Raw genomic sequence first — 14,991 nt, forward strand, 5'->3', positions numbered from 1 at the left:
GCTAAAGGCAAAGGAAAAGAAGTTTGAGAAGAGGATGTGGATCTTCTGGAGCAGTCTTTTTGTTTATTTTTTTTTTCTTTTAGATAACTAGTTTTATTAATGAATATGATACTTAACGATTTAAATGTTTTTGTTTCACTTTTGTTATTTTAGATGTGTTATTTCAAACACACTATGTTACAGTTATTAATGAAAATTGATGTTATATCCTAAAATTAGTTTTTATAGAGTAGTTTTGTGTTAAATTTTTCATTTTTTAAAACCTATTTTTGTAGGTAATTTATTTTTTAGGTAAAACTAGTTTTATAATGTTGTTTATTACTTTATTAGAAATTTGTGAAAGTAGTTTTTTTTCACTGGTTATGTATTGTGGGTATTTTTTTTGTTTATTAATTTGATTATAACTGGTTTTTTGTTTTGTTTAATGTTGTTTGTAGGATATGGTGTGTTTTGCGGGGTACTAGTAGACACATATTATTCAAATTTCAAGGTATAAATATTTTGTAATTTTTAATTATATGTTCATAACCAGTTTCTTTAATTTTATTAATATTTATAGTAAATATGATAATTATATACTATTTATCTTGATGAAATCTAAAAATTTTATTTTTTAAATGCCTTAATATCAAAACATCTATTTTCCTCTCCAAAAAAAAAAAACAAATAAAATAAAATAAAAAATTCTTTTTTCAAAGTAATTTTTTGAAATGTCATAATAGCAAAGTAACAAGTTTGTAGCTTTTGTAATTGTAATTTTTGAAAGCTACTTTTTTTTTTCTATTTTAAGTGCTTGTTCTATTACTTATTGTTGCTTTGTGTCCATCTTCTGTTTCTTTTGATTGATTTGTTTGCAAATTTGTGGATTGTTGCATGTTCTTCGGTTGTGTTCAAGCTGTCCACATCTTGAGCATTTCATTATAACTTTTGGTTCTCCTCTAGATCTGATTCTTTTTTTCTAGGTCTCCCTGAGATCTTTTTTGTTTTTAGTGGCATCACAATCTTCTCCAAGCTCTCAGGTAGTCTCCATTCACTTTCATTAGGTAGAGGATGTACGGTTGTATCATATGTTGCTCTCATACTTGATGTTTTATAGTAGTCAGCAACATAGTCATAAGCTTTTAGTCCTCTTTTAGCAAAAACTGCTATTGCATGTGCACATGGTATCTCATCTTGTTGGAGCCTTCTACATGTGCATGTCTTGTCAAGTAAGTTTATAGTAAAATCCCCTTTGTTTGGCACTTTTACTTGGTATAGTATAGTAGTTATTGCTTCAACCTGTTTATTTATGAAATTGTAACAAGTATAACAAAAAGTAAAAATTTATAAGCATATGTTAGTAACTGGTTTTTATGTATTAGTATGTATGTTCTTTATATATGTAATAACTGGTTTCTCAACTAATTATCAATATAGTATTATGTTTTTTGGTACATACCTAGTACTTCATTCCCTTAACAAGATTATCTCTAAATACTGTTTCAGCTTCAACAGATACTTCAGTGAATATTCCATTAGCTTTATTTCCAATCTTTCACACCCATTTTTGAACTAAACTTCTTAGACATTCAATCCTTAATGTAATAGGCACCGATCTTGCAGCTGTGATTGTAGAATTGATCGACTCTGCTATGTTTGAAGTCATCATAGTGTACCTCCTTGTTGGGCAGTGGCTTCTTGTCCAAATATGATGTCTTATATTTTCTAGGTAAGGTGTTATGCAAATGTCAATTTTATCTATTTCTGGCATGTAATGCTCAATGAGCTGACTGTTGGAAATATTTTACCAGGATCTAGATTTACTACCAAGTATGTTTCATTAACATCCTAATATGAATTTCTAAAACAATGAAATAAACACATAAGTGTTTAAGAAAACCTTACATTGTGTGCAGCGGAATATAATGACTCCTTCCATTCAGATCACTAGCCCTTGATTCCTTTCTGTAGCAGAGCATTATCAAGATCTGAACCTGGATCTCTTTCTCTCCTTACTTGAGCTTGATTCTCCTTCTTGTTGATTGGATTCTTCACAATCTTCCACACTATGATTGAGATACCACTTGATGTTTGTGGGCACTCACTCTATCACTTAAGGCTGAATAATATGAAGCAGAAAAGAGAGGAAGAGGGTGCGCGGCTAGGGTATAGGTAGAAGGCTTAGAATTTTTCTGAAGGAATGAGATGTATCTTCTCTTTCCTGAAGCCATCAATACCTATTTATAGGTAACCACCTAGGTTTAGGTTAGATTTAATTGACATTAAAATAATGAAAAAAATAAATGGTAAATTGCACACTAAGTGGCCGGCCATAGGATGTGGATTGGGCCCCACTTTGCAATTTTACCATTTTGTCATTTTTCTATCCCATTTTCTCAAAAATGCCAGTTTTTCAACTTAACCACTTAAATGCCAATTCCAATTATTTAATAACTAAAAATTAATTATTAAATAATATTGTCATTTAATATATTTATTAATTAGACTTAATAAAGTCTTTCAATCAATAAATAAGACCAAGAATCTCTTTTCTTCACAATTTTGCCCTTACTTAGTGAAAATTTATAAACTAGACTTAGTCTAATTTTAGAATTATAATTTATTAATTAAAATCAATTAACCGAGTCTTACAAGCAGTATGGTCTCAACTAGTATGGGGACCATGGGCCTATATAACCGAGCTTTCCAATAAGCAGATCAAGAATTTACCAAGTAAATCCACTAACTTATTAATTCATTATTGCATCCACGCATAGAACTTAGAATTGCACTCTCAGTCATATATAACGCTCTATATGTTCCACGATATAGATACAATATTAATTATCCAATGTTATAATCCCAATAATCAATGATCCTCTATAGATGATCTACATTGTATAGGGATAAAATTACCGTTACACCCTTTCAATGTATTTTATGTTGGAAATTTATTTTACCAGGATCTTAGATCTACTCACAAGTATGTTGTTTAAACACCCTAAATATGAACTTTCTAAAACGATAAATTAAACACATATAAAGTTAAGAAAACCTTACATTGATGCAGCGGAATTAATTTCTCCTTCCACTAAGATCTCTAACCCTTGTATCCTTTCTGTAGCAGAGTATAATCAAGATCTGAGTCCGAATGTCCTTCTTCTTCAAGTTTGATCCTTCACAGTCTTCCAATCTATGATTGAGTTACTGCTTTCTGTGTGTGGGCACTTACTCTCTCACTAGGGTTCGACATTGATGAAGAAGAAAAGAGAAGAGGGATTTCGGCTAGGTATAGAAAGTGGGGAAGGCTCAGTTTTTCTAAAGAGAGAAATTTCTGTCAGAAAAGGTTATTGAAAACTTGTGAAAGCATGTGTTGTGACTGAGCCATCACTTTCTATTTATAGGCAACTACTAGGTTTAGGTTAGGAATTATTTGGCATTAAAATAATGAAAAAAATTAATTTAAAAAACCCTTAATAAGTGGCCGGCCATGGTGTTATAGTGGGCCTCACTTGATTTTGCAGTTTTATCAAATTTTATCTCTATTTTCTCAAAAACGCCAATTTTCCAATTCTGACCTTTTAAATGCCAAAACTAATTATTTAATAACTAAAATAGATTATTAAATAATATTTTCATTTAATTTAATTATTAATTAGACATATAAAGTCCATTAATAAATAAATAAACCTAAAATCTCTTTTCTTTAGAATTATAATTGATCAATCACGAATCAATTAATGAGTCTTACAAGCAGAATGTTCTCAACTAGAATGGGGACCATGGATCTATATGCTGAGCTTCCAATAAGTGAACCAAATTTACCAAGTAAATTCATACTTATTAATTCTTCGTTGAATCCACTCTTAGAACTTAGAATTGCACTCTGAGACTTACATAGAGCATATTGTATGTTCCACGATGTCAATATGCTATCTCATTTAACCATTGTTATAATCTTATTGTGATTTAAAGATCCTCTATATAGATGATCTACATCGAGATGGGATTTCTTTACCGTTCTCACCCCTCAATGTATTTTGCCCCTTAAAACACTTAGCTACCTGTAAATGGTGTTTAGTGATCTAATAATTAGTCAGTTAAACAAGAGCTCATCCATTTACTTCTATTTGCTAAGCTCGAAGGGAATCATCACTTGACTTCTATACACCAGTAGAAGCTATAGATTCCATATTTATGTTCAGCACTCCCACTCAATCATACTATCATGTTCCCAAAATATACGTATCACCCTGACCCAAAAGTAGGCTTAACTAATAAATCAAAGAACATGAATAGCACTCCTGAGTTGAGCCTAAGCATATCAGGATTTAGATTCTTTTAATCTTAAGATCAACTACTGATATTGACTTGGAAATATATGTATAACGGTAAGTTTGTAATATCTTAACTTAGTTGCAATATCGGTCCAGTCCAATGTATACTCCATACATTCGAAACTAGTATACTTTACTAATGTCCTGGAAAGAACATAACACTTACTCCAAGTGTAAGTACACATCATCGCTGATTATCACATTAGTGTAAATCCAATAACACTGATGAAACAGGGACCAAATCTTTTGATACATATGATCACAATCACATTCCACTGTGTTGACGATACTGTAATTGTGAATAAACATATGATCTGGATTTAACTGATTTTGTGTGTGTGAATGTAATAAACATATTAAACCATTAGCATGTAAAATTCATGCAAACATCAATCACTTCAAATTTCTTATATTGATAACTAATCAGATTGTAAAGAGTTTTATTTAGGGCATAAAACCCAACAAACTCCCACTTGCACTAATATAAAACAAACTGTGCAAATAGGTCAATCAGATGTCTTGATCTTCAGATCAAGTGTAGTATATTTGAATCCACCCAAACTTCTGGAAATTAGTTCATAAATTTACTTATGAAACATCCTTTACTGTATGCTTTACTCATCAAGGGATACTGAAATCTTTTTACTGTTTTAAAAGTACATCTGAATAAACAGAAGACATATCTCTCATATTTTAAAATATGTAATTGAGATAATACAGTGTAGACTTTTCTTCAGTGATATAACTTTCTGGTATTTTCGAATAGACCAAGTTACAATTCTTCTCTGGTAAAGCTTGAATTATTATTCAATAATTCCTCCACCCCCAAATTAAGCACCATCTCATGAATTTCGAAATTAGATGGTGAGATACCAGGACAACTGATACAGAGTTCCTTAATATCTAACATATAGATCACTTTCATAAATCTTTCTTGAATATCTTCTAATGTTCCCTATTTGATTACATCTCAGATAGCTCCCACTCAATAGCAGATGTCTGGTTAAATAATACTTTTAACCTCTTATTGTTTAGAGAGTTATCCAGTTGTGACTTTTGTATTAGTCTAAAACTTTAAGTTAAGACTAAGTCATCAACATAGCAAACTAGTATTTGAAGTGAAAAATACATGCCAGAGATAAAGTAATCAAAATTAAGATACCATCAAATTTTATGAGGATTAAGAATTCTTGATTCAAGTCATTCGAATGGACTGATCTAGAGTTCTTGATCTTATTCTCATAATTCTGATAAGCTATTCCTATCCATGTGAATGGTTAGATTTGCTTTTCAGTAGTGTTCTTAAGTACCTATCACAAGTATCAACCTAATGAAGATGGGTATAGAACTTTAAAATTCTCCCACTCAATTAAGGTAGTGTGAAACTTTAACAAAGAACTTTCAAAGGTATCAAACTTTTACTTAGAACAGTAAAATCGAAATGGAACATACAATCAAGATCAAGAATTTATATTGACAACAGCTAACTCATCATATTACTTCCATGTTTGAATAAGATATGTGTTACATAGGGAATTGTGAAATAGACTCCACCCCTAAGTATATAGAGATTATGATCCACCCCTAAAGGTTTTAAAGATCATGATTCTCTTAGTGTGATAGAGTTTATGTGGAGTTGAATACTATCCAGAGTTCATTAGATATAAAAGATCGTTGAACTGCATAGTTTTCTTAACTTTTCTCCACCCCTATCAGATCAAAAGATCCTTTTATTAAACAAATTCTTAATAATAGTATTAGAATTAACAATTATTAATAAACATAGAAATAATTTCTAGTGTTTTTAATATAACTCGATGAAGAGTTGTAAATATTATAGAATTTGCATCAATAATAAAAACAGTTACACATACAAACATACAAATATAATGTGGTAATAATTGATGAAGATAAATTAAATGAAGCTCAATCTCATAAATTGCAATTGTTGAATTTCGAAAAATTAAAAAAAAACTTTATTAATAAAAAAAATGTATTGCAACAATATGAGAAAAACAGGGATAAATATCCCTAACTAAAATTTGAAATCCAAATTGTCTTTAAACTAAAACAATTAATTCAAAAATAAATTGAAGAGCTTCATCTTCATCTGGACGATTTCACCCTTGGTCCAGCTTTCTGATCCAACTCATCTGAGTTCAAGTAGCTTGGCCTATAAGAAGAACAAATAAACAAAGTTAGTCCAGAATCATAAATCCAATTGGATAATAATTCACTAAAACTCTTAAAGTTTATAAATGGAAATACCTTGTTTCTTTGCATGAAGTTTAGGACACTGGGGTTTCCAATGACCTTTCTCATTGCAGTAGAAACACTTTCCTTTAAGTGTAGCATCACCAGAAGGAATAGCCTTTTTATTCTTCATGGCTTTTGTTCGCTTCTTGGTGTTGTTCCACTTCTTCTTCGATTTGGGCTTTGAAGCAGAGGCAATATTTGCTTCAGATTTCATCGTCCCATTACCATTCCTAGGATTATGAGGTTTGCTCCCTTTCTTCTTGGGTCCTCCAATCAAATTTTCATAAGTTTGAAGGTCATTGACTAATTCATGAAAGTCAATTTCCTTCTTATTCATGACATAATTTGATGTGTATGGTAGAAATGCTGGAGTCAGGCTATTCAAGATAAGACTTACTTGAGTAGCACTGTCCATTTCAGCACCATGATCCTGGGCTTCTTGGAAATAACTTGACATTAGGAGAACATGGTCACGCACGTTTTGAAGAGGTTCCATCCGTGCATTAATGTACTTCTTAGTCGCGTCAAAGCGTGACTGAAGTGATGCCTTACCGAATAGCTCATTTAACTTCGTCATAACTTCAAGACCTTTTCGGTTTTAGAAAACCGACTTTTGAGGGTGTCAACCATGCTAGACAGCATAAAGTATAGAGCTTTGTCATTTGCTTTTGCGCCAACGCTCATACTTTTCTTTCACGGCTTTGGAAGCATTGTCCCCAGGCACTTCAGGTGACGGCTCAGTTAAAACAAACAAGGCACTTTCTCCTATGAGAGCAATATTAATGTTCTCATTCCATTTATTAAAGTTAGATCCATTCAGCTTGTTTTCAGTCAACAGTGATAACATGGGATTCATTTTGATAATACAGGATACTACAAAATAATAGAAATCAACAAATAGAAATTAATAATAGTTTAACACAAAATCAATTCAGAAATTATAAGCACATAGCAAGTAGGAATGATATGAGAAAATACTTAAAAAAATTCAATCCTAAATAATTTCCAAGGTTTTTCAACAAACTGATATCAGTGTCCCGTTTAGGCGAGAGTCAAAGCTACCATCCATTGAATACAGTTGTCAGCTCATCTAAAATGTTAAACATTCTAGAAACCTTTTATTCGATCAAGATTGGAATCCAGCGTTGTCCCGTTTAGGCGAGAGTCAAGGCTATTCTATCTCATGAGCTTCTACCATTGTTTCGCAATTTGCAAGTCAAATATGGTCGCCACAATTAGGGTGATCTATACCATATAAAACACTTACAAACCACTTATCATGCGAGATTAAACGGTGCGAAATTGCTAATGAACGTTCCTCCATTAGGGAGGATTACTCACTAAAACAAACGCGATGTAAAACCCACAATGGAGATCGAATATCTTAATAATAATAAAGCTCATTCTTTAAAATGTATTTTCTTTATTATTCTAATAAATAAATTCTCATTAAATTCGAAATTTAGAATTGAAATTCTAAAGGAAGAATTTAATATAATATTTATAAAATTATACTTAGATTGTGATTGAAATAAAATTAATTATTTCCATCTTAGTAATAATCTTAAATATAAATATTAAGGAAATTAATTTAAGTTGAATTAAATTAAATAATTAGCAACTTAAAAATTTCCTTTGAGAATATATTTATTGAGTTCGAAAATTTAAAGTATATAAAAAATACAATTTTCGAAAATAATAAAAATAGAAAAGAAATACTTCAAGCAAAAATATCACCTATCTAGATTTTCTTTTGACTAGTTAATTCAATTTCTAATAATATATATATCTATAGATATATATATTTTAAATTCATTTATTTTAAATTAATCAATTAAATGAAAAAATCATTGATTGTAGTTGGTCCAAGAATTAATTAAAATAAATAATTAATTTACAACTCAATCTATTTTTCAAGATAAATTCGGAAAAAATTGCATAAATAAAATGCAATTTTTGAAATTGATTAAGAAAATAAAGAAAAAATATATATTGAAAATTATTTAAGTTTAAGTTGAAAAATTAAATTTCAACCTAAAAAATAATTTTCTATTTAATTAAGTGTCATGAAAAATAAATAAATATTAAGTATCATGATGAAAATCAACTTAGATATTTAAATTTTTCAAGTTAATTAAATGTATTAAATTCAAGAACTAAATAATTAAGTGTAGAGAAGGCTTAATTATTAATTTCTAGTTTAATACTAGGAAAAATATACTTAATAAAATTGTACCAAAATTAATTATTTAAATAATTAATTTCAAAAATTATAATATTTTCCTATTTAAATATTAGAAATAATAAGTAGTCTAGAAATTGCTATTTAGAAAATATCTTATTTGACTAAGTATTTTTTCAAAAACTTTGAAAAATATCTAATTTAAGTTATATAGAAAAATCTAAAACTTAAATAATTTCAAATTTAGATTTAATTAAATATCAAAAATTAAGTTATAACCACTTAATTTGAAGATATCTTTTTAAGTTAATATTCGAAAAGATATTAACCTAGAAAATATCTAAAATATTCCATTTTAAGTTAATATTCGAAAAGATATTAACTTAAAAAATATCTTAAGAATCTTTAATAACTAATACCTAGGATTCCTCACCTTGATTTAAAATTTAAATAAAATATTCAAATTTAAGTTAGATATGAAAAATCAGTTGATACAACTAATTTATAACTTAAATAGGAATATTTAATTAAATAAGCTCCAGAAAGAATCTTAGTTAGTTAAAATTCTATATTTAATTAAATACAAGAAAAATACAAATAGTTTGTCTAGAAATAATATCTAAAACTAAAAGTGTTTTTCTTAAAATTAACTTTAAAATATTAAAATGAAAATAAATTTTCATATATTTTAAAAGTTAATTATGTTGCTAATTCAATTTTATTAGGTCAAACTAATATAATTAACCTAGTACAGTTATTTAAATCAAGCAAATGGGCCTTCGCAATTGGAGTAGTTCATGTGAGAGGGTGCTGGGTTCAGTATGTCGTACCCACTTCTATGGCTCCCAACTCTCACATAAGGCCCAAAAGAGAGGAATTTAACCTTAAAATAAATAACTGTTATTAATTGAATAAGTCCAATAACTAAATGGACCTAAATAAAATCTATCATGGTGTGACATTTTATTTAGCAACAACCTATATGCATCTATATAATAAAATAAACACATAGGCTCACATAGGTACACACTTGGATGGATCCTATCATGTTGCTAGGTCATACACAGATGAAAGAAGATTGTAAAATTTACCTGTTACAAATTATTAACTTGACCAAGGGAGCCATCAGATCATTAGATCTGGCAAAAAGTAACCATGGCTATTTGCAATCAAGTAATAATAGGTTTTGAAAACTTACACACAAGCTAAAACTACATACTCCTGCAACAAGGTTAGCTGGATAGTTGGAAGTAGGATTTATTTAATTTTAAATAAATAAATTTTGAAAATTAAAGTAATTAAATAAATAAATAAATAAAATAAATATTTAATTTTGAAAAAATAAAATAAATAATAATATTAATTTATTTTTCGAAAAATAAAATAAAATTAAAAATTAATTTTCGAAAAAATTAAAAAATAATTATTTATTTTCGAAAATAAAAAAAAAATATTATTAATTTAAATTTCGAAATTTTTAAAAAATATATTTAAAATTAAACCTACAATTTTGAAAAATTAGGTTTCAACTAACCTAAATATCATTTCAAAATTTACTAACTACTTTTAAAAATTAAATGTTATTTTATAAATGAAAATTAAATAAAAATTAGAAAAGATAAATTAAATATCTTTTCCAGATTTTAAATTTAATTTGGATAAATAAAATAACAAAATTTAAAAGTTAGCAAAATATCTTACATCTATTTAAAATTACATGATTATAGTTATCTTATTTTAAATTTAAATAAGGTCAAAATATTTTAAAAAAAAATTAATTTTAAAATAGTTAAAATCTGACCTTAAATTTAAAAATAAGATAAGATATAATCAAATTTAAAAATAAGATAGATAATTAAGCAAAAAAATAGATACTAACTATTTTGAAATTCAAATTACACTAATATCTTGAATTAAATTTAAAAATATTAAATTAATTCATAATGATAATTAGAATTGAATTAGGAATAGTAATCGTATAAATATAGAACTACACAAAAAATCGGAAGTTAATTCCATGAAAAAGCATGAAAAATCGAAGAAAAACGAAAAAATTGCGAGCTGTACGAACAGTTTTCGCGATCGCAGGAAAATTTCAGCACAACTCCGATTTTTTCGAATCTTCAAAAAATCATAAATAATTCAAATTAAATCGAAATTGAGTTCTGTAAAAAAGTAACTTGCTTAATTTTTTCCATACTATCCAATAAAAATAATTCCAGAAACAGATATTCAATTATTTTTAACGAAAAATTTACAAACACCAATCAATCATCAAATAACACTCAATACAACATGATATCATCCAAAAACAAACAAACAATCGTTTTAAAGTCCAAATTTCATGTAAGTAAATCAATTACCATGGCTCTGAGGCCAATTGTTGGAAATTTATTTTACCAGGATCTTAGATCTACTCACAAGTATGTTGTTTAAACACCCTAAATATGAACTTTCTAAAACGATAAATTAAACACATATAAAGTTAAGAAAACCTTACATTGATGCAGCGAAATTAATGTCTCCTTCCACTCAGATCTCTAACCCTTGTATCCTTTCTGTAGCAGAGTATAATCAAGATCTGAGCCCAAATGTCCTTCTTCTTCAAGTTTGATCCTTCACAGTCTTCCAATCTATGATTGAGTTACTGCTTGCTGTGTGTGGGCACTTACTCTCTCACTAGGGTTCGACATTGATGAAGAAGAAAAGAGAAGAGGGATTTCGGCAAGGTATAGAAAGTGGGGAAGGCTCAATTTTTCTGAAGAGAGAAATTTCTGTCAGAAAAGGTTATTGGCAACTACTAGGTTTAGGTTAGGAATTATTTGGCATTAAAATAATGAAAAAAATTAATTTGAAAAACCCTTAATAAGTGGCCGCCCATGGTGTTATAGTGGGCCTCACTTGATTTTGCAGTTTTATCAAATTTTATCTCTATTTTCTCAAAAACGCCAATTTTCCAATTCTAACCTTTTAAATGCCAAAACTAATTATTTAATAACTAAAATAGATTATTAAATAATATTGTCATTTAATTTAATTATTAATTAGACATATAAAGTCCATTAATAAATAAATAAACCTAAAATCTCTTTTCTTTAGAATTATAATTGATCAATCACGAATCAATTAATGAGTCTTACAAGCAGAATGTTCTCAACTAGAATGGGGACCATGGATCTATATGCTGAGCTTCCAATAAGTGAACCAAATTTACCAAGTAAATTCATACTTATTAATTCTTCGTTGAATCCACTCTTAGAACTTAGAATTGCACTCTGAGACTTATATAGAGCATATTGTATGTTCCACGATGTCAATATGCTATCTCATTTAACCATTGTTATAATCTTATTGTGATTTAAAGATCCTCTATATAGATGATCTACATCGAGATGGGATTTCTTTACCGTTCTCACCCCTCAATGTATTTTGCCCCTTAAAACACTTAGCTACCTGTAAATGGTGTTTAGTGATCTAATAATTAGTTAGTTAAACAAGAGCTCATCCATTTACTTCTATTTGCTAAGCTCGAAGGGAATCATCACTTGACTTCTATACACCAGTAGAAGCTATAGATTCCATATTTATGTTCAGCACTCCCACTCAAACATACTATCATGTTCCCAAAATATACGTATCACCCTGACCCAAAAGGAGGCTTAACTAATAAATCAAAGAACAAGAATAGCACTCCTGAGTTGAGCCTAAGCATATCAGGATTTAGATTCTTTTAATCTTAAGATCAACTACTGACATTGACTTGGAAAGATATGTATAACGGTAAGTTTGTAATATCTTAACTTAGTTGCAATATCGGTCCAGTCCAATGTATACTCCATACATTCGAAACTAGTATACTTTACTAATGTCCTGGAAAGAACATAACACTTACTCCAAGTGTAAGTACACATCATCGCTGATTATCACATTAGTGTAAATCCAATAACACTGATGAAACAGGGACCAAATCTTTTGATACATATGATCACAATCACATTCCACTGTGTTGACGATACTGTAATTGTGAATAAACATATGATCTGGATTTAACTGATTTTGTGTGTGTGAATGTAATAAACATATTAAACCATTAACATGTAAAATTCATGCAAACATCAATCACTTCAAATTTCTTATATTGATAACTAATCAGATTGTAAAGAGTTTTATTTAGGGCATAAAACCCAACATTTTATCCTTAAAACACTTGCCACCTATATATATGATATTTTAGTGAAATAAAATAATCACTAAAATTAACGTTCAATCATTTATCTCTATTTGGCAAGCTCGAAGGAAATCATCGTTTCACTTCTAAATACTTATAGAACCTATAGATTCTATATCTATGATCAGCGCTCCCACTCAATTGCACTATCATGTTCCCAAAATGTACGTATTACCCTGACCTAAAAGTAGGCTTAACTAACAAATCAAAGAACATGTATAATACTCTTGAGATCGAACCTAATCATATCAGGATTAAGATCATTTGATCTAGGATCAACTAGGTGATATTGAATTGAATAGATATTATGGTAAATTTAACATATCTAATCAAAGTTCGATATCGGTCCCTTCCAATGTATACTCCATACATCCGATACTGGTAAACTTTGTCAATGCCCTGGAAAGGACATAACACTCATCCAAGGTGTAAGCATACCTATCGCTGATTATCATGCCAGTCTAAATCCAGTGAACTGACAAATCAGGGAATTAAACTTTCGAACATATAAACATGATTATATTCCACTATGCTGACAACACTATAATCATGAACAAATAAATATGTTCTGGACGTAATAGAATTTATACATTAAACAAGCATGAAATAAATCATGTGAACCATGCAACATAAAATGTTATTTCTGATCTTTATTAACTAGTAAATCTGATTTTATTGAAATGAGTTTTATTTAGGACACAAAACCCAACACTGACCTTATATGTTTTGGCAGCTTTCAAAAAGTTTATAGTGAGCTCATCTCCATGTCCACCAAAGTTTGATTTGATGTCGTTAAGCAAGTGGAATATGCAATCTCCATGAAAGTGGTCTGGGTAAACATTCTTCACAGCTTTTGTAATACTTTTATGTCTGTCTGATATTATTGTTAATCCTGCATGTTAAAACTGGTTTTAGTTATGTATTACATATATATATATTTGTCTTATGTCAGTAACTTGTTTCTTCAGCAGGATTAAAAGTGATTATTAATGATTTTTTTTTTGTGAATTTAAAATTTACTGTAACTTGTTACTATTCAGAAAATATATATTATGTAGATATATATATAAATGAACATAAAACAAGTTTTTGATATTGTACATTCAATATCACTAAATGTTTCTCTTATCTAGTTGAAAAACCAATCCTAAGAGTCATCATTTTCTGAGTCTCATTTTCCGAATGCCAATATGAAAATTTTGTTGTTTACATCCATTGTAGAAGCTGAAAAATAACGTCCCGCCAAATGATGTTTTTAAGAAGGTTCCATCTGTGACAATGACTGGTCTACAATGTTTCCACCCTCTTATTGGATTTGCGAATGCTAGAAACAAGTATTTGAAACGATTTTTTGTATCTGTTTGTAAGTGTGTGATTGTTCTTGGATTTGATACTTTTAGCATGTGTAGGTACATTGGTGGTTGTTGATAAGAATCATCTTGTCTCCCTCTCGCCAATTCTAATGTTTTTTCTCTTGGTCTCCAAGCCTTTTGATATCCCATTGACACTCCATAATCATATAGTGTGCCTATTACAATGTCTTTTGGTATATGTATTCTTCTAATATCCAAGAATTTTTTTTTACTATTTCTCCAATGTATCGCTATTTGCTTGTCTGTGGTCTCCCATGATTACATCCAATGAGCATTTGTGATCCTGAACATACTTCCTCACTTTGAATGTTGTTGTATTCTTGAATTTTGATGCTCTCAATAACAAGTTACAGTTATCATCAATACATGTAACAAGATACTGTTGGAAATATTTTACCAGGATCTAGATTTACTAACAAGTATGTTTCATTAAAATCCTAATATGAATTCTAAAACAATGAAATAAACACATATAAAGTTTAGTAAACCTTACATTGGGTGCAGCGGAATATAATGACTCCTTTCGTTCATATCTCTAGCCCTTGATTCCTTTCTGTAGCAGAGCATCACTGTAACGCCCCGATATTTTGCCTTATTTTACAAAAATACTATTTTCATGCATAATTTGAAAAGATA

The 14,991-nt window shown here is 29.1% G+C and overlaps 1 protein-coding gene across 1 annotated transcript; it reads right to left on the bottom strand.

Annotated features, from left to right (window-relative positions):
• Positions 1-918: 918 nt before the first annotated feature.
• On the bottom strand, positions 919-1,645 carry LOC115710943 (uncharacterized). Its single transcript, XM_061112421.1, has 2 exons — positions 1,592-1,645; positions 919-1,278 (listed from the first exon to the last, which is right to left on the bottom strand). Exons 1-2 carry the CDS (start codon positions 1,643-1,645, stop codon positions 919-921), a joined length of 414 nt encoding a protein of 137 aa, XP_060968404.1.
• Between the last annotated feature and the right edge of the window lie 13,346 nt (positions 1,646-14,991).

Source organism: Cannabis sativa, chromosome 3, assembly GCF_029168945.1.
Source record: "Cannabis sativa cultivar Pink pepper isolate KNU-18-1 chromosome 3, ASM2916894v1, whole genome shotgun sequence".
NCBI lineage: Eukaryota > Viridiplantae > Streptophyta > Magnoliopsida > Rosales > Cannabaceae > Cannabis > Cannabis sativa.

What these genes read in the sequence shown, in the direction of transcription:
- LOC115710943 (XM_061112421.1), bottom strand. Translation starts at nt 1,645, where the DNA reads ATGACTTCAAACATAGCAGAGTCGATCAATTCTACAATCACAGCTGCA. An exon ending in CAATCACAGCTGCAAGATCG is followed by an intron (nt 1,279 to 1,591) that starts GTGCCTATTACA and finishes ATAAATAAACAG; the next exon opens with GTTGAAGCAATAACTACTAT.